Source organism: Anomalospiza imberbis, chromosome 6, assembly GCF_031753505.1.
Source record: "Anomalospiza imberbis isolate Cuckoo-Finch-1a 21T00152 chromosome 6, ASM3175350v1, whole genome shotgun sequence".
In the NCBI taxonomy this organism is placed as follows: Eukaryota; Metazoa; Chordata; class Aves; order Passeriformes; family Viduidae; genus Anomalospiza; species Anomalospiza imberbis.
The window spans coordinates 10,920,883-10,945,586 of NC_089686.1; the positions used below are offsets into that span (position 1 = coordinate 10,920,883).

The 24,704-nt window shown below is 43.8% G+C and overlaps 3 protein-coding genes and 1 non-coding gene across 11 annotated transcripts in view; 1 reads left to right on the top strand and 3 right to left on the bottom strand.

Moving 5' to 3' along the window:
* TECPR2 (tectonin beta-propeller repeat containing 2) overlaps nt 1-606 on the bottom strand; it is a 42,487-nt gene extending 41,881 nt beyond the window's left edge. For 3 of the 4 annotated variants that reach the window (XR_010999779.1, XM_068192380.1, XM_068192379.1), the window contains exon 1: nt 486-606. The gene's annotated coding sequence lies outside the window, so the exon portion shown is untranslated. The remainder of the gene's footprint in view (nt 1-485) is intronic. The other variant, XM_068192381.1, reaches the window with a different exon arrangement.
* CINP (cyclin dependent kinase 2 interacting protein) lies at nt 531-19,475 on the top strand. Of its 4 annotated transcripts, none has more exons than XM_068192396.1 (7): nt 531-655; nt 1,903-2,071; nt 3,268-3,394; nt 4,926-5,055; nt 6,486-6,763; nt 8,077-8,367; nt 19,001-19,475. In XM_068192396.1, exons 1-5 carry the CDS (start codon nt 649-651, stop codon nt 6,686-6,688), a joined length of 636 nt encoding a protein of 211 aa, XP_068048497.1. In that variant the 5' UTR covers nt 531-648; the 3' UTR covers nt 6,689-6,763; nt 8,077-8,367; nt 19,001-19,475. The 4 variants fall into 4 exon arrangements, with proteins under 4 accessions (XP_068048497.1, XP_068048495.1, XP_068048496.1 ...); XM_068192394.1 differs by lacking the exon at nt 531-655 and adding an exon at nt 671-884; XM_068192397.1 differs by lacking the exon at nt 531-655 and adding an exon at nt 1,535-1,556.
* Nucleotides 9,507-20,924, bottom strand: ZNF839 (zinc finger protein 839). Of its 2 annotated transcripts, none has more exons than XM_068192382.1 (8): nt 20,286-20,924; nt 18,494-19,396; nt 16,497-16,748; nt 15,677-15,769; nt 15,174-15,326; nt 13,884-14,024; nt 13,082-13,220; nt 9,507-10,884 (listed from the first exon to the last, which is right to left on the bottom strand). In XM_068192382.1, the coding sequence occupies exons 1-8, from the start codon at nt 20,835-20,837 to the stop codon at nt 9,893-9,895; spliced, it is 3,225 nt and encodes a 1,074-aa protein (XP_068048483.1). In that variant the 5' UTR covers nt 20,838-20,924; the 3' UTR covers nt 9,507-9,892. The 2 variants fall into 2 exon arrangements, with proteins under 2 accessions (XP_068048483.1, XP_068048484.1); XM_068192383.1 differs by having other exon boundaries at nt 18,494-19,399; nt 20,286-20,919.
* A 1,011-nt stretch (nt 20,925-21,935) lies between these two features.
* TRNAI-AAU (transfer RNA isoleucine (anticodon AAU)) lies at nt 21,936-22,009 on the bottom strand. The gene has a single exon. It is a non-coding gene; the product is annotated as a tRNA-Ile (tRNA).
* Between the last annotated feature and the right edge of the window lie 2,695 nt (nt 22,010-24,704).

The window sequence follows — 24,704 nt, forward strand, 5'->3', positions numbered from 1 at the left end:
AATTTATTCCTATTATCTAACATAAACCTGCCCTCACTGTGAAGCTACTCCCCCTTGTCTTAAGCCCCCCTGCTCGAATGCATTTCTTAAACATATTCTATTGAAACATACTCAGATGTTTCAAACCGCTCCTTCCCAACAGGTGCCTTCTCGCACCTGTGTGGCTGCAGCCCCGGCCAGAGAAGGGCAGAGCCAGTGGCTCCCGGCCGGACACCCACGGGGCTGCCTCGCCTTCCCGCCGGCTTTACCTCGGCTTATGCCGGATTTACCGCCCAGACACAGAGCTCCGGCAAGGGCAGGGCGACGCCGCCCCTCCAGGTAGCAGCCGCCGAGCCCCGTCACCGAGCGCTGCCCGCGCCCCGGGAGCCGGCCGGGAGCGCCGCCCGCAACAGGCGCCCGCGGCAGGCCCCGCTGGCGGCGCCCGGGGAGGGGAGCGGGACCGGGCCGGCCCTGACGGTCCCCCCCGGCTCCGCGGCTGCACTCACCGCTCCGGGGCGCGGGCTGCGGCTCAGGGAGGGCGGCGGGGAGCGGCGTCGCCGAGCCCCGAGGCGGCGGAGCGGCGGCGGCGGCCCCGGTGCCTGCGCCGCTCGGGGGCCGGGCTGGGCGGGGCCGGACGTGAGCGAACTTCCGCGAGGCGGCGGGGTTGCCATGGCGGGTGAGTGCGGGGGGAGCCGGAGGGAGCGAACGCGGGAGTAGCAGGGAGCAGCCAGAGGCGGGGTCCCGGCGTTTTCTCAGCGAGCTAAGGAGGTTTAAAGTGCCCGTGGTGCTCTGCCAGCCCGCCGGGCTGGTACCGTCACATCCCGGTGTGCAGCGCCTCGCTCATGCCCCGGTGGAACGGGGGGCCCCCATGTGTTTTACCACGTCTCTGCGTAAATATCCAAAGGGTGGGTGTCAAGAGAATTGAGCCAGGCTCTTCTCGGTGGTGCAAACCAACAGGACAATAGGCAGTGGGCAGAAACTGATGCACAGGAAGTTCCACCTGGCCATGAGGAAGAACTTGGTTACTGGGCAGCGACCGAGCCCTGAAACAGATGAGCCAGAGAGGTTGTGGAGTCTCCTTCTCTGGAGATACCCGATATCCCTGGAGAACCGCGTGGACGCAGTCCTGTGCCTTGTGCTCTGGGACGGCCCTGCCTGAGCAGGGAGGTTGGACCAGCTCACCCACTGGGGCCCCTCCCTACCTGACCCAGTCTATGATTTTGTGTGGACTTTATATCTTTTGATGTGATGAACTCCTTCCAGGCATCTCTGTGGATAAAATCTGAAGCTAGCTAACATTCAGGCAGGGTATTTGGCTTGGCTCTGAGCCCTGCTTTGGCTGCCAGGGCAGGGCTTGAGGTGCAAAGGTGGGGCTGCTTTGTGTGATCGGAGGAAGTGCAGCGGGTTCCTACAGCTGTCTGCCCTCCAAGGAGACACCGTGAGACGAGGGCTTTGTGCTCAGCAGTAAAGCACCCGCCACCTTCAGCAGGACCCAGCCTTTCCCCAAACTCTTGCTGCTCACGTGTTGCTGTGAATTAATTCTGACATTCATGGCACGAGCACTGCATGCATGCACAGTAATTGCTGCCGTGATTTCTCTCTGCTGTACGCTGCATTAGCATCTCTCTGTCATTTGATGTCAGAAGGCTGCTAGGTCTGCCAGCAGCACTACAAAGCACTGCTGTCCGTGCTGCAACTGCACATCTTAGAATGTGCTTGCACTTGTTTAATAACATGGTTTTCTTGCAAATAGCAATAGATGAGGAATTAGATTTCATGATCGAAGACAGTTAATGTAAATTCCATTTTACTTTAATCAATATTTACAGTAAAGCAAGGCAATCCTTCATACAAATAGCTGGTGGACACTGATTTGTTTCTGTATGCTTTAAATGGCTTCAATATCTTTATTTTCTCATACAGAAAAAAGTCCTCCTGATAGTACTCCAAGAAGGCCTGTTTTATCTGTCAGTGCAAGAAAAATTAAAGATAATGCGGCAGACTGGCATAATTTAATGATGAAATGGGAGAGACTGAATGATAATGGATTTACTACAGCAAACAAAATAGTCAACATGAGGATCAGTGAGCAGTAAGTATGCTAATACACACGAATAAAGATAGCATAAAGATTGCTTTTATTGAGAGATTAATCTGCTTTCTTCACTTAAAATTTCTTTGGGGAGATGGGAAAAGAACATGTCACAGTGGATAAGCTAGCTCTTATATCAAACTCAGCAGCTGCAATTTTTTGGTTACATAAACTATTTACATTCAAATAATGTCTCATACATAATGATATTTGCAAGAAATGGGAAATGTTTATTTTACATAGTCAAATATAACATATTTTAAATACTTACGTAATGTACCAAGTTAAAATCTAATTCTATAAATCTCAGCCCATGTGAGTTCCCTTATTCTTTTGCATGTTTTACAGTGAGGCATAAAAAACTCAAGTCAAAAGTTCAGAAGATTTTAAGAAAGAATCAGTGATTGATGCAGACAAAAAAGTTTTAACAGTGATCATTTAAAACAAAACCAACAAAGAATCAACAAAAATACCAAACCACAACCACCAAAAAAAAAAAAAACCACAGAAAAACTGAAAAAATACCTCGACTTTGGTAGAGCTTTTATTTTCATGCTATAGTGAAAAAACCTTAACTAACAGGGCTGTGAGCAGCTTCTCCAGATTCCTGACAGCTGAAGAGGGTTTGTCTGACAGGGTTCTGACAGGTACAAGCTGAGGAGTATTTTGCTGTAATGGTGCCAGATGTTGCTTTTGCGTTTTAGCAGCTCTCTCCAGTCTCAGTTCAGAGCTGGTGTGGGAAAGTCTGCCAAGCAGGGCAGGTGTCTGCACGCTGGCTGCTCTGGGGTCACAGATAAATGTCTTGGCTTAAATTTGCACAAAGTGAGTTTGTAGTGAGGCACCAGATTGTCCTGTGGAGCAGCTGAAGCCTGGGCATACCTTGTTCATGATGAGAGAACAGCCTCCAGCACAGGGGCAAAGTAAAGAGAGGAAAAGTTTTAAGATCTTAACACCTGCAAATGTTTTTTCAAGCACATGTTCTAAGGTAGAGTAGTTCTTTTTTTCTCTGAAGATTGTGGTACTAGCCCCATTTGTCCACATGGCCAGCCATGCTTTGTGCTATTTTTATGTCGGAATTCTCATGAACAGCCTGTGAGTAAGAGGTTTTGTAGAATCAGACCACAAGGATTTTAAATCTGCACTGCTCAAGTAAACCTCTATGTAGTTGTTTACTCTGCCTCATGTTTCTATTTTAGATTTCAAGACAACAAACTGGAGATAGCATGTGATAACAGTGCCACAGAACCTGAAAAGCCAACCCCAAAATACAATGAAGAGCTGGACAATTGCTGTGCAGAATTACTTGAGACGTTAAAGCATATGGTAATACTAATTTTTCAGGCTTAGTCTATATGAATCAATTCCAAGTGTGCTCAAGTAACAAGGAAATGTCCTCAAGTATTTATTGTAGGCAGAAAATTGGGATTTTCCATTCATAGTTCTTTGGCTTCAAACCTAAATAACTATAAATCCAGAGTGCAGCATTTATTTGATTGATTGGTAAATTTCAAAGTTGGTTTTACATCTTCTGTCGGTTTATAGTTCCACTCCCCCCTTAATAAAGTGATGTGGAAACAAATCGTACAAAGAATGCATTCCAAAGGTGCACCTGTTTTCTGTTTCTCATCCTGGATATTCCCTCTGTTTAGAACAAAAGAAACAGCAAAGCATAAAGCAGTGATTTATCCTGCCATCATATCCTTGCAGCTGTCTTTGATCATAATGCAGTCATATTTTTAGCCTGCCTACCTTGCCTACCTGTATTTGCTGTGCAGATCTCCTTCTCTGGAGAGTGGAGTAAGATAATTATGTAACCCAACGTTTTTTCTGGATACCTTGCTAGGAATTCATGTCACCTGTCAGTTTGACAGGAAGCAAACAATTTTTTACTGCCAGATACTGTAATTTAAAGTTGTTATTAAAAATAACTTTTAGAGCCTTTTGCCAAAGTGGAGGTCCATTAAAAGGATGGTAGATCTATTTTTATTATAGACAGGATACAGACCTCCAGTATTTAGAAAAAGCAGGAAACTGGCTAGATTTCCCTCAGATTTTTTTCTGTGGGGAAAATGTTTGGGGATTTTTTTTTCCTTGATGGACTCTTGTATTCGGAATACAAATGCATTGATGGAAGTTTTTACTCTTCCTGAGGAACGGGAGTCTAAGCAGTCAGTGTTAGATTGGATACTAAACATAGCTACTATGACCTAATTTATTTTTCATTCCTTAGGAGTTTATACGAACTTACAGGTTCAGAGATGTATCTGTGGTTTAGCTGCTTGATGTAAAGATACTGCCTGCAAGCTCATTTTGGTGTAAATATTCATACCCAAATGCACAGAGTCAGATGAACATGAAGGAAGTGGATGGAATGACCTATTTTTTGAAGCAAGCTGTTAGATCACCCTAGATATATTGCCAGTAGTAGCTTGAGCTGCTTTCCTCACCTGCTGCTGATCTTTTGAAATAAAAGTCATCTTGATATGGTAATGTACGAAAATATTTTGATAGGGCTTGTGCTATATCGGTGTCATGTTTTTCCCCAGTGCTAAATTGCTATAGGAAAAGCTAGGGAAGTGAAAAAATGAGAAGGCTTTAGTATATTTCTACATGTGGGAAACAAAAGAATGTCCAAAACAGAGTCATATCTGCAGTGTTCAAAATTTCCAGGAATCTCATATTAAGTCTTTATATAGATTCCAGTTTGATTCCTGTCTGGAGTTAAAAAAATGTGAGTTAGAAACGTCAGTATTAAATAGCCTTCATAAATAGTGTGTTTTCAAAAAATGCTTAAGATTATAGTAGCCTAATGTTCCTGAGATACTTGTTAACGTTCCATGTTCATCATTTTCAGACAAAAATACAACTGAAAATGGAAAAGCTTACTTCAACTACTAAAGCAATCTGTGACTTGGAAACATTCCACCACAGAGCTGGGAATTGCAAGGCTCCCTTCTTTCATACATGGCCCACACCATACTTCTGTAAGTAAAATATTGATTATCTTAGCTAATTACATTGTGTCATCAGTGTCATCTAATTTATGACTGAAAAATAAGCCCTTTTATCTGGATGTCTTGCCAGAGAGGGAGAGAGTGCTGTCTCCTTTACAATTGACTAATCAATAAACACATGAATGCATCACTTGGTTTAGGGTTACTGCTGATGACTGCCAAGCATCGTCTGACACGCAACAATTACAGCATAGAACTAAATTTGTCAGCAGCTTACAGTATCCAAGCTGCAACAGCCACATCCTCTGCAGGCAGAGATGAATTTGCAACTTGCTGATGGTAAGCTGCAGGCTTAACTACTTGACTTGTTACTTGACATCAGAATTAAATCCTTGAATACGAGGAGCAAGCTATACATCAGTTAATTCTCAAGCAGCCAAAGAAAAATACCTCTGATCTCAGTGTCAATCAAGACAAGTAAAGAAATGTTACACGCTACTGTTAATATTAATTCTTTTAGTGTTCACTTGATGGCAAAAGGTACTGCCTTCCAACTGGTATTACCCCAGTTTTAAAACTGTCTGAATTCAAGAGAAGCCTGATTGCATGCAAACCAAATGTCTTCTTTGTGAAAATCATACCTCTGCCTCTTAATTCACTACTACAGTTTAGCAGAAATCTTAATGTATTAGTTTCTGCCAGCTTAAAAGAATTAAGAATGACAAAGACAACTGCTGTCAAAACACCCATTGTGACTGAATCATTTAGTGATGCTGTCTACTCCATGAAAGACTAAAATCCTTCTTAAGGCAGTGATAGTTCAGGCTAAGTTAGAAGCACAAAATACTTTGTGTGGTGATTTTTTAGGAATTCAAACAGTGAAAGATTACAGATGCATTTTAACCCCCCTACCAGTTTTACTAACATAACTAGTAACAGTTTTAACAATAAATGCTTTGGTTTTGGTCTGTTGGGGTTTTTTTTACTGTTGTTTTTCACTGTTGGTATTACTTATTGGTGATCATGCATTGCTGAAGTGCTTCACAGCATGTGAGGGCATCCTTAAGATTAGCTAAAATCAAGAGCAACTCTAAAATGTGAAGCTTGTATTGCAGGATAGCATTACCAAATTTTAAAATCAAGTTTCAGTTATTTGAGGACTAGCTGTAACTGATAATTTTACAGTGGGTCCTGAGTACCCACTATACCATTACTTATTCTATAATTAAATGCAGACTCATGTCAAAATCAGCAGCGTGTAAAATACATCCCAAAGCTGAGGAAATAGTTTAGCATTTTATATTCTAATGTAAAAATATTAGAATATAATGGCTAAGTTTGAGGAATAGCTTATGTAAGGTAGGGGTTTTATATGATCCATGTATTACAAGTATAATTTCGCTTTTCAAGAATTGCTGAAATGTTCTCGTCAATGTGCTTGGTTTTTCCATCCATTTCAGATGAGGTTTCTCTGAAGCTGTCTGAAATGTACAAGAAGGAGCTACAACTCAAGCAGACAATTGTACAAGACATTGCTCATTGTGCTGACCAGGATCTGATGATGGTGTATTTATCATCGTGGCTGTACCAGCCTTACATTGAGAACAGCAGCATGCTGCTGCTCGAAGCCATGCTGCTGGAAACAGGACACAGGCAGTGCTAGAGTTCCAAAGGTTATGTGGCTGGCTTCTAGTGATGCTTAGATCAAACTGAACTGGCATATTGCAAGGCTTACCAAGTAAGTTGATTTTTTGTAAAACTTATTAAAAGTATTTTTCTCATATTCATATTCCTTACTTTGTCTCAGTTGATGCTCCTTTTTCTGTGTGGGACAATCTAGTTTGGGTTGTTTACATCTATTTTAAGGGCAACACAGAGGCTACACGTAGGAGGCTAAGTCCTCTATAGTCAAAATGAGGTAAGCATTGCTTAGTAGTCTGGGGGATTCAAGGCAAATAGAATCTACAGCAAAAAAATGTTACTTCCTCCCAAGTCTGGACAACCTAAAATACCTACACAGTCCCTTTTGCCACAGAAATTCAGCACTTCTTGATCTTCTATGTTTTTGGGGTTTTTTTTAATGAGTTAACAGGGCAAATGTTTTTGTATTTGATTTATAAGTGGAGGAAAGGAAAGCAGAAAAAGAAGAATCCAAAAGGATCCACATAGTTTGGTATGTGATTTTGAAATGCTGTTGCAGACGATAGTGTAAATTCTGGTTTGGTTTTGATTCTGGTGTTCTTGGGTACATCACCCTCAAAGAGTGATCCAAGCCTGAACCAGCACCCAAGGAAGGTTTAGTACAACTCAGCATCCTAGAGTCATTATATAATAAGGTCTTGTCCCTTTTAATTAATTTTAACTTTTTTTTTTTTGGGGGGTAAGAGATGTTCCATGAAAGCATCTGCGAATAAAACAAAACCTGCTTTAGTAAAGGCTGTACCCCATCTTGTTTGTTCCCTGTCATAAGGCTCAGTGAGTTTTTCCTTGGGTTACTGGTACTGATGTCAGTGTGGTTTTGGTTTGAAGGTGTGTCTGTTCTCTGTACTGATAGGAATAGCAGGGTCACTAACCTAATTAGCCCCAAGCTGAAACCTTTTAAGTTTAGTAAAGGAAATACATCAGTTTCCTGCAGTAGCAAGACAGACAGACATGAATTAAAAAGTTTTCTTGAAAAGTTGTTCTGTTGAACAATGAGGTTGTTTCTGGCACCTAATAAGAGTTCTATTCTTAGCCCACAATTCCAGCATCTAAAAAGAAATTCTGCTGTAGCTCAAGGAGGATAAAGCTAGGAACAGCTTTGTTGGATTTTGTTATTTTTTCAGTGGAAGTGTTCCACTTAATTTAACAGCCACCTTAATTCCTCTGAGTTGGGCCAGACCTATGTCACTATGGAAACATCTCAGTACTTCAAAACTATTTTCCGAGGAGAAAAGATTGATTCACATATAGAACTGTTCTTTTAAGATGAGAGTAGGTGTATTGTATTTCCCAGCATGTGCAAATTGATAGGGAAGGCAAAATTGAAGCAAGTTTTCATTTTCACCACAGGTGGAAATTGTGATTTGTTCTCATTTCTTAAGAGGAAAAAAGCTCTTCAGGAAGGGGTCTTCATATTCACAGACCCTCTTGCTTATTGACTGTTGTTGGGCATTGGAAGATTACTGCAAAATCACTGCAGAGATGTTTTGTCATTCTAGCTCTAAGCAGTTGATTGTTATATTTGTAGCCTTCAAATATAATTATTAGACAGTACAAAATACCATAAAGAATTGCTCACTGCAATGAAAGACTTTGAAAGACCAGCAGAACTTTGCTTTGTATGCTACCTTCACTTACAAGGTAGGTCTGTATCCTCTGGCAATTACCACCTCCTAAAAAAAGAGGGGAAAAAAACCCCAAAACAAATAGTAAGTCATTAATAACTCATTAATGTACAGTACCTTTCACAATTACTCATGAAAGACAACATTTTGGATAATCAAATTTATCTTCTACTTATGCAACAAAGAAAAAAAACACCAAACAAAAAAGCCTAGCCCAACTATGTTTAAAGGTTTTGGTTTAGTAGAGCAGTTTATTTAATCTGTAAATTGTCTTCTGTTTAGATTCAATTTTAGTGTTTTTCTTAGTGGTAATAATAGCTTGGAAAAAAAAAAAAATCAGTGTTCATACTCAATTTAAGAACAATTCTCCTGTCCTTGGTAGATTTGTCTGATTGTCCCAGTAGTTGCATCTGTTCAGCAATGAGGTGACACACACATTTTAAGGATATGTTACCACTTTTCAGTAATGTCTGCTCATTTAATGCTGTTCTTTTTCACCTGCTAAACTTATTGAAAGAAAAGACAGTGCCCTGGACAAGATGCTGGTAGGAGGTTTCCACAAAAATTTAATCTGATCCAAGGATCATATTGAAAGTATGACAAAAATTCAAGTAATTTGCCAAGTTTTCTCCCTGCCTAGAGTCCCTTTGTATTATGATTAAACAGTACAAGGCAGCATGGAGTTTCTGGAAAGGTTGAAGTGTAGAACTCATAAAGGATGCACCATCTGAAAGGGGGGAAAAAAAAAAAGTAAAAATAGGCCATGACAGACTAAAGCAAAAAATGAATTTGATACCTCATTAAGGAAAATTAGATCACTACTTATGCACCTTCCCATTTATGTCTACGTAACAGCAATTTTTAAAGGTGTGGCTGAACATTAGACAAGCCACTTAAATACATTTCCAACTGTTCAGTACAAATCAGATCTTGTTTGAAGCTATTTTTGTCTCAACTCAGTGAATGCTTATTTCAGTAAGGATCAGCTAGGCTGTCACATTGTTCCCAGAATGCACAAGTTTGTGGATTATACTTAAACCTGCTCATTTTTCCAGGCAGATTTATGTGCATCAAGTCTAGATGCTAATGAATATTCAGGACAGCTTTTAAAAAGCACAATAACAGTGTTTTGTCATCTCAGTGGCACAGAAAATGCACATTTTTAATATAGCTTTTATTTTACCCATATACAGCTTGCCAGTACACAGCACATCGCTGCTGAACAGCAGTACAACTTACTGCATTTTTAGATGGCTAGAGAGAAAAGGAATTATGTAACAAAAGGAAACAGTGCAAGTTTTAGGGTTGACAAAATTTCCACTTTCCACCCATCCCCAACATATAAAGCAAATAGAACAATGTTAATTCTAGAATTTTTGGTTGCAATGCTGCTAATTTATATAAACATAAGTTATAAAAAGTACAGGGCATAGAAACAGTTTACAAATAAGTTAAATTTCAATAATCTCAGTATTCACATTAGAAAAATATACATTTTATAATCAGTCTTTTCCAGAAGAAAGCTTATAGGGTTTTCTAATTTATGGCTCCAATTCACTTTGTGAGAGAAAAATATCTTCACTTTGGCCACCTGCTTCCATTGCCAGTAGTGCTTCCACTGTTTCCAGAGGTATCCCTTCGGGTGTGCGAATGTGCATTGTCGTACCGTTGGAATCAGTCACAATAACGATGCCTTCCGCCTGAGACAAAACAGCAGTGTCTGGATGAGACAAGATAAGCCCATCTGAAGTCTGAATAAAAATCTGTTCCTGTCCCTGAGACAAAAAATCATGGCTCTCATCAGAAATCTCAAAAGCTACAGTTTCATCTACAGTAACTGTACTTGCCAGCTCGTGTGCTTCCTCTGTCACACAAGAATATTCACTCTCGTTTTTGAAAGCATTTTCCTGGTTCCCATGAGTGGACAGGGAGGCTCCCTGGACAGCGTTCTGGTGCGACTCAGCCTGAGCACTGTGGGGGTAGTTGATTGGCACAACGTTTGTTGAAAAAGCTTTTTCAAGTTCCTGTATCTCATCAGTCATATCAGCATTATGGAGTTGCTCAGAATGTTCTTTAATTGCAAAATTTGGGTTTTCTTCTTGCAGTTGATGATATTTTGGACTGTGACTGTTTTCTTCTCTCGTTGGTAGGCCAGTGCTCTGCCTGGCCACTGGCTGCTCCATCAGGGATCTGTGGAGTTCAGGAGCTGCTGGTCCCCGCGCCGCGTTCCCGCTCACAAAGCACGCCTGAAGCGGCCCAGCCGAGCCGCCTGCTCCCACAGGCAGCACCACTTCAGTGTGCAGCAGAGATGCTTCACCTGCCACGCCTGCTCCCTGTATCCCTGCAGGCTGGGGATACTCTATGCTCATTCCCACAGTTGGGGAGAAGGTACCTGAATTTTCAGCATCGATTCGAACTCCTGAATCAGCAAGTGAATTATGTTCCTCTGCTGTCTGTAATGTACTTCCAGTTGTACAGCAAGTGATATGCCTGTCTTCTGAAAGCAGGATTTCTCCATTTAATGGATTAAAACCTGAAAAGGGGAAAGAAGTATTATTTGTTAGGCAATCTGATATTGCATGCCAAAAAAACCTATATTTCAGCAATAATTTTCGAGGAAAAGCTAGACTACTTCCCTACTTTGCTTCCCCCAAATTAGCAAACCTGAAGAACCTTACAGGAGTTTCATAGAACTTTTCAAGGAGAAAGTCACTATAAAAATATTTAAGGAATTGTTAAACAGTGATAGTTTATCAAGTATTTCTGTATTAAGAGATCTTACACTTAGAGGCAGCATTTTTCTGTTTATCCTGAAAACAACCTTTTAGCGAGATCGGGGGTCTCCAGGACGGTTTGGATGGATGAGAGATCTCTGAAGTCAGGTCTTAGAAAATGTGGTTTATTAAAAGGGGGGAAAGGCCCTGCTTGGAGTTGCCAGGCGCAACTTGTGGCAGGCCCAGGGAGAGAGGGAGAAGGAGAGAGAGAGGGAGGGTTCCAGGTGAGGGTCCCAGGGGAAGGTCCAAGAGAGTGTCAGGTCCCTCGGGCACGCCTTATCAGGGGGCTTCAAGGTGGGCTGGAACAGGACTTGGGCCAATGGGGTCCCAGATACCTGATGCTTCAGGGGAGGGTCACAGGTGTGGGATGAACCATACATTGGGGGTGAGACAGAGCATTCCATTTAACCTTTGGACCTATCTGCAGGTAAAGGGCATTGTTTAATCAGAAGGTGGGATTGCTTTCAGCCTGGCTATACTATTGTTTTCTAGTTATTCAGTAGTCAAGGTTTGCTATTTCAAATCTAGTTCTCATCTCAATGTCTGTATTTTCCAAATCTTTTGCCAGGCAATCATATTTATAAGGTTTTCCTATTTCATCTTCCCCAATAAACCTGGGCTGAAAGGCAAACTCAATTTTCTTCCATCTGTCATGCAGCCAGTAACATTAAAAGATAAAGACTAGCAGGCACAAACTTGTCAGCTGCTCATCCTCATCACTCTAAGCTGATGGAAGCATTTAAACTTCTGTTTAAATTTCTATTCCTAATCAAGCTCATCCTGGACTCTGTCATGTCATCAGGTTACTACATATTAATTAGCTGTTCTAAGAGTCCCAGCAGCACTTTTGTCCTGTGCCAGAAAATGTAAAAACCTCAAGAAATGCAGTGTTCTAGCAGTTACTTGACCTGGACCTGACCAGGGTCCCAAAACCTGAAAGTAGTTGGACAATAACTACTAAGCTGCAGTAGTATGAGCTGTCAGTCTTTATTATTAAAGGTCAAAAGGAACAAGTAAGTTGGTTTGGTTTTGGATTTTTTTTTGTTATGAAAGATACCACTGCACAAAAAAGGAGACTTAACACTGCAGAGAGGACTATTTTTAACATTTTGCACTGTTGACTAGCAAACACCCTACTAGCAGGTGCAAGCAAAATGTAATTTTAAGAACTTATAGCCTAGAAGAAAATGATAGTGCAGCAAGAAGTAAGCATGGTCATGCAGAGAGCCTTTCAGAGAAAGAAAATCTAATGGAGGGAAACAAAAATAGCCATTGACTAAAAGACATACAAAGGGCAAAAGCAAAGGCACTTACAGCTACACCAAAACAAGGTATTTACAAAGTGGGTGGTACTGATAGATGTATCTTACTAGAGATTTACTTTTCTTTCACTGCTACCCTGCTAATCTGAAGGGCAGCAGGATGAAACATGAAGAATGAATAACAAGAAAGGCAACCACCTGAAGACTGTGGTGCAAAATGGGGCCTCAATTCCAATATAAGATGTATTCCAGTGATTTGTACAGAACAGCCTATACCAGTTCTCCCTTTCCCCAAGTTCCACAAAGCTCTGGTAATTCTGCTGTTGTAGCTGGCTGGGGCCAAGAGGAAGGATGTGCACTCTGCTTCCTCCTCCTCTGCTCTCCCCCAGCTGACACAATGGTCATGCACTCAGAGGGACAGGAAGCACGCTGCAGAGGACAGTACTACGCTCATAAGTAGTATCAATCACTGACTGTCATGCATCCAGGATTGAGCTACTGCTAATCATCTGTCTGCATCATCTGTAACTTATCCCTCCTCATGAGGCCTTTCCAGTTAAACAGCTGCTTTTGAAGGACCTGAAAGCAAGTTAAGAGATGAAACTCTAAGACAAAAACCACAGTAGCTTGAAGAACAAAGATTTGTTCAGCTTCTCCATAAACAGGACAGAACTGGAAAATCTGAAGAGGTTACCATCTTTTTCAAAGAGTGTACACAAATTCCCACTCCTTTCTTTCACTTCATCTTGACTGGCATAAGCATTGTTCACATTTTCTGTTACGTCTTCTAACTTGGTCCTTTTGGCTGGTGGCAACAGTTCTTCCCCTGAGCTCTGTCAATGCAAGAGATGATTAACTGCAGCTCTGTAACACTTGACAGTATTGGAAAAGATAACTGTGGGAACATCATGCGGTGAACTGATGATCCTTGAAAACAGGATTTACACTAAAGGTCTTCCTAAGAGGTAGGGATTTAAACACAGTCTTCACACTTCGCCAAAACTCCAAGGGGACAAATCACAGCTCTCTGCTACAGCTATAAACAGACTGAAGCTCATCAACTGACTTGTCAAAAAGAAAGAAATTGTTTTCATGCCCCTCTATCCAATTAGCACAGCAATCACTTCTCCAGTGTCTGAACCTGCTGTAGGCTAGGCCATTTCCTCTAACACAGGCTGGAATCTGTGGAGCCCCCAGTTACCAGCACCTCAATTAAGTTCTTTTGTCCCGGTATCAAAGGCCTCTAAGTCTTTGATACTCTGTCCTGAATGCTACCAAGTGTCTTCTTCCCAAAGCACATACTTAGTGTGCTAGTTCATATGCCCTGCTATGATACCACAGCAGAGAGTACTTTCAGTATTTCTGAACACCACAAAAGCCTTATTTTAACATGACTCAGATAATACCAGCATGATTTTGTAAGGAATAATTATGTATTTTTAAAAGTTTTCATTTGTCTTAGTTCCATTGTTAATTTTCACAAAGGTGTTCCATACCTCAGCTAACCGTTTTTGTCCCAGTAGGTCCACAGGCACTTGCTCACTAACCATGTTAATTACACATTGTGAATAAGACTCTGCACCTTGCATCTTCTGTTCTCCACGGAGCATTTCTGTGATTCCTAGAGATTCAGCAACCTTCAGAAACAGACAGAAGGAAAAAAGTAAATGTTAGCCTTTCAGATCTGAATACATATATGCTGAAATACAGATTTCTTTTCTTAAAACTGTACTAGAACTACATCATGTCTAGCCTGGCAATCCCCTCAGCTCAGAGCAAGTATTTAGACTCCCATGTTTTCTACTAGCCTTCACACTGACACATGACCTCCATCTGAAGGTGACTGCTGACAGGCAAACTTGAAAGAATTATGGTTATATATAGAATCCAGGGACAGTTACTGAGAGCAGTGTTTAATAATGATTATTGAGGTTCTCCATCATATAAAAACATTTAAGTCTTCTGTTTAGAGTATCTCTCGTAGTAAAGGCTTCTCCCCACTCCCCACATTCCGTTCCTGTGCTTCATCCTTACATAGGTGTGCTACCATCCAGCTTCTCAAGGCTAGGTTGTTTGTGGGGTTTGGTTTGGTCTTGTTCTTCTTTAAAAAACATCTTTCTATATTAAGAATGCACATGAACACAGAAGAGAAGCAAGAAAGAGGTTTCATCTGTCTTTCCAGATACAGCTCCATAAACAGTGAATTTAGAGTCACTGAAATAATATTTGCAGTTTTATTAATGTACTCACTACCTTTCACGTTTGTTAATGTGACTGAACTGCATAGATGCATTCAGTTTGCCCTCATTTTGCAATGAAATTACTTACCTCTTTAAATCAAGGTCACTCATTTTAAATATAGACCCCCCCCTTCCTGATCAAACATCAGGATGTACTTTGATTAGTGGTTAATGCTAAATAAACCTTGTAGTAACATGCAGCTTCATACTACCCTAGATATGTAAGGCAGGTATCAGCACTGCTAGAATTGTTTCTTATCTCTCTAGTTGTATCCACTGACATAAACGAGAATTGTAGTTTTATTATGGATAAATACATTTTTCTGGATAATAATAAAGTATTATGGATAAATAGATTTTTCTTCTTGGTAAGTTCTTGGAATTTTCACAATCGTGTCTATTTTTGCTAATTAAAAGTCTTCTTGTTTTCAAATAAATTTACCTGTACGAGAAAGCTTATCAGAGAAAATTAAAAATGCAAGGCATCTAAAATAAAGCAAGCAAACCAACCAACCAATCATAGTTCCAAACAGAGTGTTTTATTACCTTAGCATCTTTTATTTCAACAGGCTGTTGGCAATTCACAGAATCAGAATTACTGAGGTGATCATAAGCCATTTTCTTTACCATGTTATGCAAATCTTCAAACTCCCTGTACACATCTGGAAAGTAAGCTTTGGCTGGGTGTCCTTTTTCCACCTAGGAATAAGAGGAGAATAAAAAAGGGCTTGTTTCTCCCTCCCTATACTTTAAAAAAGGATGTAATTAAGATCTGTCAATTTTGTTCTGTTCAACATTTTAAAATAGAAACATTCAAGTCAAAAGACTCTGGAATATTCAAAATGCCACTGAACCAGGCAGCAAAAAGCAAGGCTTTGAGTTGAGACCTACCAGAGTTTTGCCTGTGTAAGACTGAAGTGACGTGTGGAACATCAACATGCTGCACGATATTAATTTAGGAAATTCAATTATGTCTCTAAAGCAATCTTTTTATGTCTACCAATGGAAGTATCCCTAAAATAATTTGATATTTTTACATAAAAACTCACCTTCATCAACAGGAATTCATACACCGTAACGAGCTTTGTAAGACGTGGGAGAGCCAGCTCCATTAAGTCTTCATTATCACATTGTTGTATTAGCTGTCAAAAGCCAAAATGAGATTATTAGGAAAAAGCAGCCCACATGTTTTGCACCCCATGTTCAGAACATAAAATATCACTACTTTTTTTTGAGAGATATGCTGTATGTTTAGGCAGCTTTAAGAATAGATGCAAAATGGGGTAACTTAGAAAACCTCAGAATAATTACTACTCGTGTACAGACAAAACTCAGTCCCACAAATGTTGCCAATTCATAGAAAGAACAGCAACCTCGGTAGCTTTAGTAGCCATAAAAGATCTATAACCTACAGAAAACAAAGAACAAGTTGTGTTACTTGGATTTTAATCCCCATTCTATCGTCCCCCAAGACCTTCTTTGTGGGTTTGTTTTGGGTTTTTTTGGTTATTTTCATTATTATTTCTTTTACTGTGTTGGAGGAGATACATAGTAGTAGCTAGTAATTTTCCTTCTCCAGAAAAAGGGTAGCAGGAATATATCTACATGTCAGAAGTCCCTTTCCAAACCCAGTTCCCATTTTCCTTTTTTCCAGTATTCTGTTGGAAGTATTTTTTTCTTAAAAGACAACTTAATGTTTTCATCTTAGAAGCCATCTAAGGCATTCACCTTGTCCATTCACGAAGATGTAAAAAAAAAACCATCTTTTTTGAAAATGATTCATTGAAAACAAGTGACTAAAAAAAAGGTGGGGGTGAAGTTGGGGCTGGGTAAAAACACTTGTGAAGTAATTGCAGAAGAGAACCATACCTCTTTTAACCTAGCTTTTCTTCTGAATACATTGTGTTCTGCTGACACACTACTAAGTGACTTTGAAGGGGACTGACCAGGTCTGCTAAGCCTTCCAGAACACCTGGATCTTCCACCCATCCTGGGTCGACCACGTCTCTTTGGTCGTTTGGGTCTTCCAGGTGCTTTTGGTGTTACAGGTCCCCGGTGTCCTGAACTGGTTTCATTTGGTTGTTCTGCCAGCAAGTGTCTGCTTTCCTCAGACGCTGATGCCTTAATTAAAAGAAAAAGTGTTTATTCACCATTTTAAACAGTTTTGAGGAAGACAATTTCAGAATTAAGTTTGTCATCTATGCAAAAAATAAATAGCAAATTGAAAAAAACTGCAAAGCTGGATACAAGCATAACTTGCAAAGAAAGTTGTGGAATTAAGACTGCTACTTCTGCATCACATATATGCCATTATTTGCAAAGTTAGCATTTTTGAACCACAAGATGTCATACAAAATAAAAAGATTAAATAAACATAATGAAAGAGATGGTTGAAGTGGGTTAAATATATTTAATATTTTTGAAGTAAAATATATCCTCTTTAGATAAAGAGGTTGTAGAAATAAACTTAATTAGCAGTAAAACATACTCCATACTCAGAATAATTTGGGTTTCATTGTAACCACCTCAAAGCATGAAGACTTTAGAAAAAAAGTAAAAACTCTGACACCATGAATAGTGACAAGCCCAGTAATTAAATACCAAAATGTACTGCCCAGTTACCACATTTCAAAATCCTGTCTTCCCTAGGAACACAGCTAGGAAGCAGCTTCTGTTATAAGATCACACAGAAAGTCTAAGTACTTTTTTTATGTTTAAGTTATAATGATAATTTCAGAGTAAAACTTTTTAACTGTTCAAAGCAGTGGTTTCTTATTTAAGCATCTTCCCTTCCACGCTAGAATTTCTAAAAATGTTCCAGTATCTTTCAAGAAATTAGTTTATAATAGTACTGAGTTACATCAGGCTTCTTTGCATAATCTGTACATTTGCATCCCAACATTCAGTAACTCCCTACTATTCTACTGATTAGGAAAGCTCTATAAATGGCAAATTTATGTCAGTTCTATCCAGGGATTAAATTACTAAATTAGTTCTAAATTTGACACAGGATTAGGGGTTGAGCATGGGGATCTTGATTGGCTTCCTGTCTGTATCAAACAACTACAATAATTCAGAGAGCAGACTTCAGTATTCTGCAATTCTCTTTTCCCAGAGATGATAACTGAGTGTAGAGAATGAGGGAGGTTTGTTTGCTGTAAATTTTCACTTTCCTGAGAACAACTTCACAATTACAAAGACAAGTAACAAATGGGACACCCCTGCATCTAAAAGAGTACTTTTTCCTAACCAGCAGCTGCATCAGCTCTTGCTGCAAAATGTTAAGAGTCATTTCAATATTAAAAGAGAAACTTTTCTTTGAAGTGACCAGCTTAGAACATCACAGGAAAAAAATTTCAGCTGAGGCAGCTTCCACTCTGGAGACTCAAATTTCACCACTGTTTGGTGTGCAGGGTTTCAAAGCCTGACTTTGAAAACCTGCTCTAGGAAAAGTTGCAGTTCACTGTTGTGTTCCAAATAAGAGATTCTTCTGTGATGACATTATTTCAGCAACAGAAAATGAGAGAGCAGATGATGTGTTGCTGTCATGCTAAAGGCTGTAACTGAACCGCAGTGTTCTTATCCAAATGCAGAGAAGAATGTCATTTATGCAGACAAGGTGAAAGCTGTATGTCAGAAACACAGTAAGAAATGAACACTCAGCGAACATTTAGTTGCATGTGTCTGTGCAAGAGTACTCTTGCTGCAGCACTGCAAGAGACAATTTGATTTTTAAAGGATTTCAATGGGAAATTTGCCTAATGTAGTCTATCAGTGGATACTTCTGAGCAGTACAAGACTGTGCAGCTATAGAACTGCCATTCTGCTTTCCACACAACTGACAGGTTTTCTAAGTAACACTTTACCTGTTCTCCAGCCTTTGAATCAACAGTTTCTTCCAGACTGGTAGCTAGTGCTTTTTCATGACTTAAAGTGACAGCAGTTGAATCCAAATGTTCTGGACTCATAATTTCCTCTTCCACAAATATACTTCCATTAGGCTTATTTAGAGCTATTTTCTGAGGTGAAGGCTCCAGCTGTCCATGGTCTGGGTTGAGTTTATAATGTCTTGCTAATCCTCCTTTTCCTATGTAAGATTTTTCACAAGTCTGACATTTAAACGTCTTGGGTTTCAGATTATAATTTGAAGAACTGAATAATGCATCCTTTCCCTTCACCTTCCCTTCTTCATCATCTTCTATACTCAGCTCAGAGTAGTCATCAGAATCAGACTGATGACCATCAGCCAAATCCTCCATTTTAATAAATTTATAATCTTTAGCTTTGTATTTGGGGGGGCGTGAAATCCGTCCAGAACGAGTTTTCACCTTCAAGGATTTCTTTAACTTGTCATCCTTTTGCTTTTTTTCAAGGCATGGTGTACTTGCTGAACTGGCTGCAGCCATGGTAGGATTTGGAGACCTTGAAGCCAGTGCTGTGGCACAAGTAGCCCTCTGTCCATTCACCATCTTAGATGGGGGAATCTTGTCCACAGACACTGATTCGTGAGCTGGTAAAGGCTCCTGCATAAGCAACTGAAGCGGAGACTCAGAAGAACTGTGCAGGAGTAGCTGCTGCTGCTCAGTTCCTGAAACAGGCTGTATCCTAATTATCTGGGGATTAATAATGCCAACTCCTGGTATGCTAGATTTCCTACCAACTGGCTGACTCAGCGTTATAGTTTTGGACTGGATTGGTGCCAATGATGTCATTGACCCTTCAGTTTCCTTCATCTGTCCTGGCTGAACTTGGACACAAATGGCTTCCAGCTGCTTTTGTGGAAAAAAAGAAGAGTTGCAATTACACAAATACAGTATTAATAAATAAATACAATAGTTATCGAGATAATACATACATTCCCTTAAACCAAAGCATGAAGAAACCGCTGCACATCATCAGCTTTCCATCTTAATGCATCAAAGCAGATTCCCTTCCTTCAAGCTACGGTTTTCCTGCATATTTTCTGCTGTGACCGCGGTTCAAGTAAAGCATGTAAAGTTTGCTCTGAGGCCATGTTACAGCTTTGTTTCCTGCTAGCAGGCCTGGCTGGAATAGCAGAGTCAATGCCTTCACCAAGGCACATTCATAACCTTCAGCAAACCCCACACACAGGAAAACTACAGTCTGCTACATGACACAGCCCAAATACCCACTCCAGGACACGTTACAATGTGTGTTCAGTTCACAAAAACTTTGTGGTGATGATTCACAGAATCAGATGTTACTGTTCATCTCCCTCACAGTTTCTCTGCCTCATCCAAATTTCTGCTTCAGTTCAAATCAATCACTTCACAACCTACACCCCAAAGGTGGGCTGAAAGCCCAGGGACTATCACCTGCAAGAGGCATGCAGTGACTTCCTGTGTATCACACTTGACCACTACGAAACAGCTCTTCTAAGCTGTTCTTGGCTACACGTGTTGTCAGACCGAAATACTGACCTCAGCAGCTATTAGCTACATTCAAACACGCATTTTCCTAAACCACATTGAAAGCTGTGCCTTTGAGCTATGGGAGTGGAGTCTACACCCGAGAGCAGGTGTGACTGAGAAGAACGGGAAAAAAAATTATTAGAAAGGATTAAACTCGCCGGAGCCGTGGTTTTTTCATCACCAACCTCTCCGCAGCCTCCCTCCCCCCCGCAACGCCCGGGGTTACCTTCTGCGGGAGGAGGCGGGCGGCCGCCGCGGCCCTGCCCTGCTGCAGGGCGACCTGCTGGGCCACGCTCTGAAGCTGCCGGGCGGCGTTCTGCATGATGCCGCCCGCGGGGCAGGGCTGCGGCGGGGGCGCGGCGGCCGCCGCCGGCTTCAGCTGCTCCTGGGCCTTGCTCACTTGCTCGATGACCCGCCGGAGCTCCGCGGGGGCCAGCGGCGCGGCGGCGGGACGGGGCGGCGGGGGCAGCCTTGGACTCTCCAGCAGCCGCTCCAGTAGCCGCCGCTGCTCGCCGGCGCTCAGCCCCGCGCCCTCCGCCGCGCTCCCGTCCGCCCGCAGGTACAGCACGGCGCCGCTCGCCGCCCCCCCGCCGGCTTCCAGGGCGGCCAAGCTCTGCACCAGCTCCTCCGTCACCGCCAGCAGCTCCGCGCCGCTGCCGCCGCCCTCCTGTCGCCCCGCCGCCGCGCCGGGGGGTGCCCCGTGGGTCCCGGGGGGCTCGTCCTCAGCGGGTGGAGGGGGCGGCAGCGCCCCGGCGCCCCCCGCCCCGGGAGCCGCCATCTTGGCAGGCGCGGGCGGGCGGGCGCCGCACCGGCGGCTGCCCCCGGCGGTGCCGGCAGCGCGGGCGATGCGCGGGCACCGGCGGCGGGGCCAATGGCGCCCCCGGCAGCGCCCGCCGCGCCCCCCGGGGCGGGGCCGCCCGGCGCCGACGGCGGCTCGCGCGGGCTAAAACCGGCGGAGGTGCGCCCGGAGCTCCTGGCCCCGGGTGCGGCTGGGCGCGGGACCTGCGGGCGGAGTTACCCTGAGTCGGGTTTCCCCGCTGTTTGAGCTGAGTCCGTACCGAGAGTCACTACACGAGGGACATGGAGCTCCTAGAGCGGGTACAGTGGTGGGCAGTGGGGGATAGTTGAGGAACCGGAGCGTCTGCCTTACGAGGAAAGGACGAGGGAGTCGCGCTTTCCAGCCTCCAGAAGAGACGACTCAGAGGGAACCTCATGTCTGTGTACAAATAAAGGGGCTTGTGCCAAGAGAATGGATCCACGCTCTTCTTGGAGGTGCCAGCCTCTGGGATACGAGACAACTGATGCACGGAAAGTTCCACCTGAACATGCGGAAGAACTTAACAGAGGAGGTTACTCAGCACTGGAACAGGTTGCTCAGAGAGATTGTGGAGTCTCCCTCAACGGGAGATATCCCAGAACGAGCTGGACGCAATCCTGTGCCGTGTGCTGTAGGACAACTGTGCAAATTTAGCAGGGAGGTTGGACGAATTGTGGTCTCCTCCAAAGTCCCCTGTTCTGTGAATGTATGCTCTCACCGGGCGGGGGAGCGGGTGTAGTGCGGGAAGGGCAACCCACACGGTAGAAAAGAGCCCGAAGGCGTCACCCGAGCACGCTGTAGCTGACCCGGCGCTCGGCCGGGCTCCATTAGCCGCAGGAGCGCGACGAAGCTCGGCCCGCCCTGCAGCCGCCCGGGACGCTCGAGCCCCGCGCAGACAGACAGACAGACACACCCAGAGCCACCCCCGCCCCGCGGCCCTGCCCGTGTGCAGAGGTCGCGCCGCGTCTCAGTAGAACTGCGTGAGGTGGGTGGGACTCGCTGGGACAAATCGGAGAGACGAAAAATAAAGACGGAGAGGGAATAAAATATAATTTAATGTGGCCCGTACGGGGATCGAACCCGCGACCTTGGCGTTATTAGCACCACGCTCTAACCAACTGAGCTAACCGGCCACCTGGTTGGCAGCCTTCCTCTGGGATAAATAAAGACAACTCCCTGCCAGTATTCCACCTTTCGGCCGGAGCAGCGAAGGCGATGGACTGGGTAAGGAACCTCCTCGTCCCCGGGAGCGCCGGGGCCGGGCCCGCGCATATGGAAACACACGCTTAACTCCTCGGCAAAACCAAAAGCAAATCTGAAAACTCTTCCCTTCCTATAGAGAGATGCAGCGCCTGGTAGGGAACAACCGTAACGCGGGATTGTGGATAACTTCGCCTCTAAGTCAATAGACTAATACTTCTTCAAATTTACTATGATATGATTCCAGCTTCTTTTAATTAAATTATTTGAACATTCTTAAAAAGCATCTACTATTCTGTTTAACCCACTACTAGGATCTTGGTTTGCACGGACAGAAAATTCACCTTTTCCTGGTGTTTTGATTTTTACTACATATGCTGTATAGAAAAGAACTTTTCTGCTCTCCTTTGAAGCCTACGTTAAAGCACACGATGTCTGTTTAGCAAGAGGCAAACACCGGGGGCGGGGACAGGGAGGGGATGAGACAGGTCTCCAAAATGCAGGTTTTTGGAGACAGCTGGGTGAGAACACAGGAACACAGCCCCGGGTCTCTCTCTCCCCGGGCTCTTCTCTCTGCCGGGCTGGCGGTACGGCTGCTCTCCCCATCCCGCAGTGGCGTGCAGGATCCGCCAGGGATCAGGCCATCACCGGGGATGAATCTGAGCCCGCCGGGGCGCTGCTCCGGCCGCGGGAGGCTTGGTAGCAGAGCCGCTGGATTTATGGAGCACATCTTCTGTCCCAGGGGCTCCCCTCCTTAAGCCCGCCACCCCCGGGGAGTCGGGACGCCCATTGACACCTCGAGGCGAGCTATTTCGGGTTCTATTTTATCTTGCACAAAGCAGGGAGCTGGGTGGTATCCCACAAAAGTCCAGCCCAGTGATCATCAAAACTTTACACTTGCCAAAAGGTATACCTATTAACAAACAAAGGCATCAGCATTCCTCGGTTACGAACTACGTAAGTTTTCTATTAATTAGCATTCAGACTACTATTTGGTAGTAGCATCTCGCTACTTTATGCTGATTAGTCCGCAGGCGCAGTTCTTTTTTTCCCGTTGAGTCTGGGCTCCCATCTGGGTAAGAGGCCAAAGGGTTGAGATCTCGCACTGCCGAAACTTCCCCCAGCTACTGCTCCATCCTCCTGACTTCAGTCCTGGTGGCTCTCGTCCAGACAACCCATTCCCCTTGGGACTGTCTTTCCTTTCCCTTAAAAAAAAGAAAAAAAAAAAAAAAAAAAAAGATTATCCGAGGGTGCGACATCCGCGATCCTCCCGCACCTGGGCGCGCACCTGGCGGGCAGGGGCGGGGCGCTGGCACGCCGTGCGCTCTGCGCATGCGCCCCGCCCGCGCCGTGTGCCGCGGGGCCGGCGCGTGCGCGGTTGCCGGGGCGACTGGAACACAACATGGCGGCCTGAGCGGAGCGCCGGGAGCGGGGCCGGGTCGGGCCCGGCCGCTCGTCCGCCACCTCCAGTACCTGCGGGACGGCGCGGGAGGCGCAGTGAGAGGGTACGGGGGAAGGCCTCGGGCCCTTTCTGAGGGGTGGTGCGGGCCCGGAGCCTCCAGGGAGGCTGTCGGTCACCGGGGGCGCCGGGGTCTTAGGGAGTGCCCGCGCCGAGGGGGCTGCAGGTGCTTCCGTAGCCGCTGGAAACGCCGTCCCTGCAGCCCGTGGGCAGCTCCTGGGTCCCGCATGCCGACGCTGGTCTGCGTCCCACTCCTCCGCAGCAGGGAGCGAATAGGTCTTCTCTCGGCTCCTGCGGGGCATCACCCGCTGCTGGTCCCTCGAGTGCTTTCTCAGGACCTGCTCAGTCCTCCTGCCTCGGCGCGCCGTGCCTCCCATTGCTCAGCGTGCTTCACATCGTGTCGTGTCACACCCTGCACATCTGGCGCGTCTCTGAGTGCAGTAGTTACGTACCATGGCCTTGAAGCTCAACTTCTTGCTGCTTCCTTCATTTCTTTGGTTATTTCTCGCTTCCCACTTGGATCAATGTCATACTTAAACATCATAGCTTTTCTTCCTCAGTATCTTGGCATCTTTGTAACAAAGTGTCTGCTTTAGATTTTTATAATACCCTCTTTTGACTACTGTAGTGCTGTCTTTTGTGTAATTCTGTATTGGATTCTTTAATTCTAAATGATTATTAATTTTCCATGCTCTCTAGTTACAGTGAGGGTGTTGTCTTTGAGTTCCATCACGTGCCCATAATTTATATTTGGATTGTTCTTTATTTCCTGTGTTCTCAAGCCTGTTGCACATTAAACTCTTGTTCTGTTGAACAATTCATGGCCACTTTTTTGGGGTGTTGGATGAGTTCATATTGCTCCAACTTGTTCTTCCCAACTTTTATTTCCCTTTCCACTGACGAGTCTAAGCTTGAACGTCTGTATGTGTTGAAACAGGGGAGGGAGGGGAGAAGTTAGTTCACATCTATTGCTACAGATGCATGAGAGAACTCTACCCAGTGATCAGGTCTCTTTTATTCAGTGTTCTATGCAAATGTAACTGGAACACTTCCTTTAATTTCTCCTTGAAGCTTTCAGTCTTACAATGCTCATAAATTTTTTAACCTTTTCTTTCAGTCTTCCTCTTTGACTACAACAAATTCAGGTAATCTAACTCATCCAAGCTTTG

Bases quoted from the DNA above. Each gene is read 5' to 3' on its own strand.
- CINP (XM_068192394.1), top strand. From the start codon at position 848: ATGTGTTTTACCACGTCTCTGCGTAAATATCCAAAGG. The intron at 885-1,902 runs GTGGGTGTCAAG...TTTCTCATACAG, and splicing joins TCTGCGTAAATATCCAAAGG to AAAAAAGTCCTCCTGATAGT. The intron at 5,056-6,485 runs GTAAGTAAAATA...CATCCATTTCAG, and splicing joins ATGGCCCACACCATACTTCT to ATGAGGTTTCTCTGAAGCTG.
- ZNF839 (XM_068192383.1), bottom strand. From the start codon at position 20,837: ATGGCGGCTCCCGGGGCGGGGGGCGCCGGGGCGCTGCCGCCCCCTCCA. The intron at 15,770-16,496 runs GTATGGTTCTCT...GGCTTTTGACAG, and splicing joins GAAAAGCTAGGTTAAAAGAG to CTAATACAACAATGTGATAA. The intron at 14,025-15,173 runs GTAATAAAACAC...CTGTTTCTGAAG, and splicing joins TTGAAATAAAAGATGCTAAG to GTTGCTGAATCTCTAGGAAT.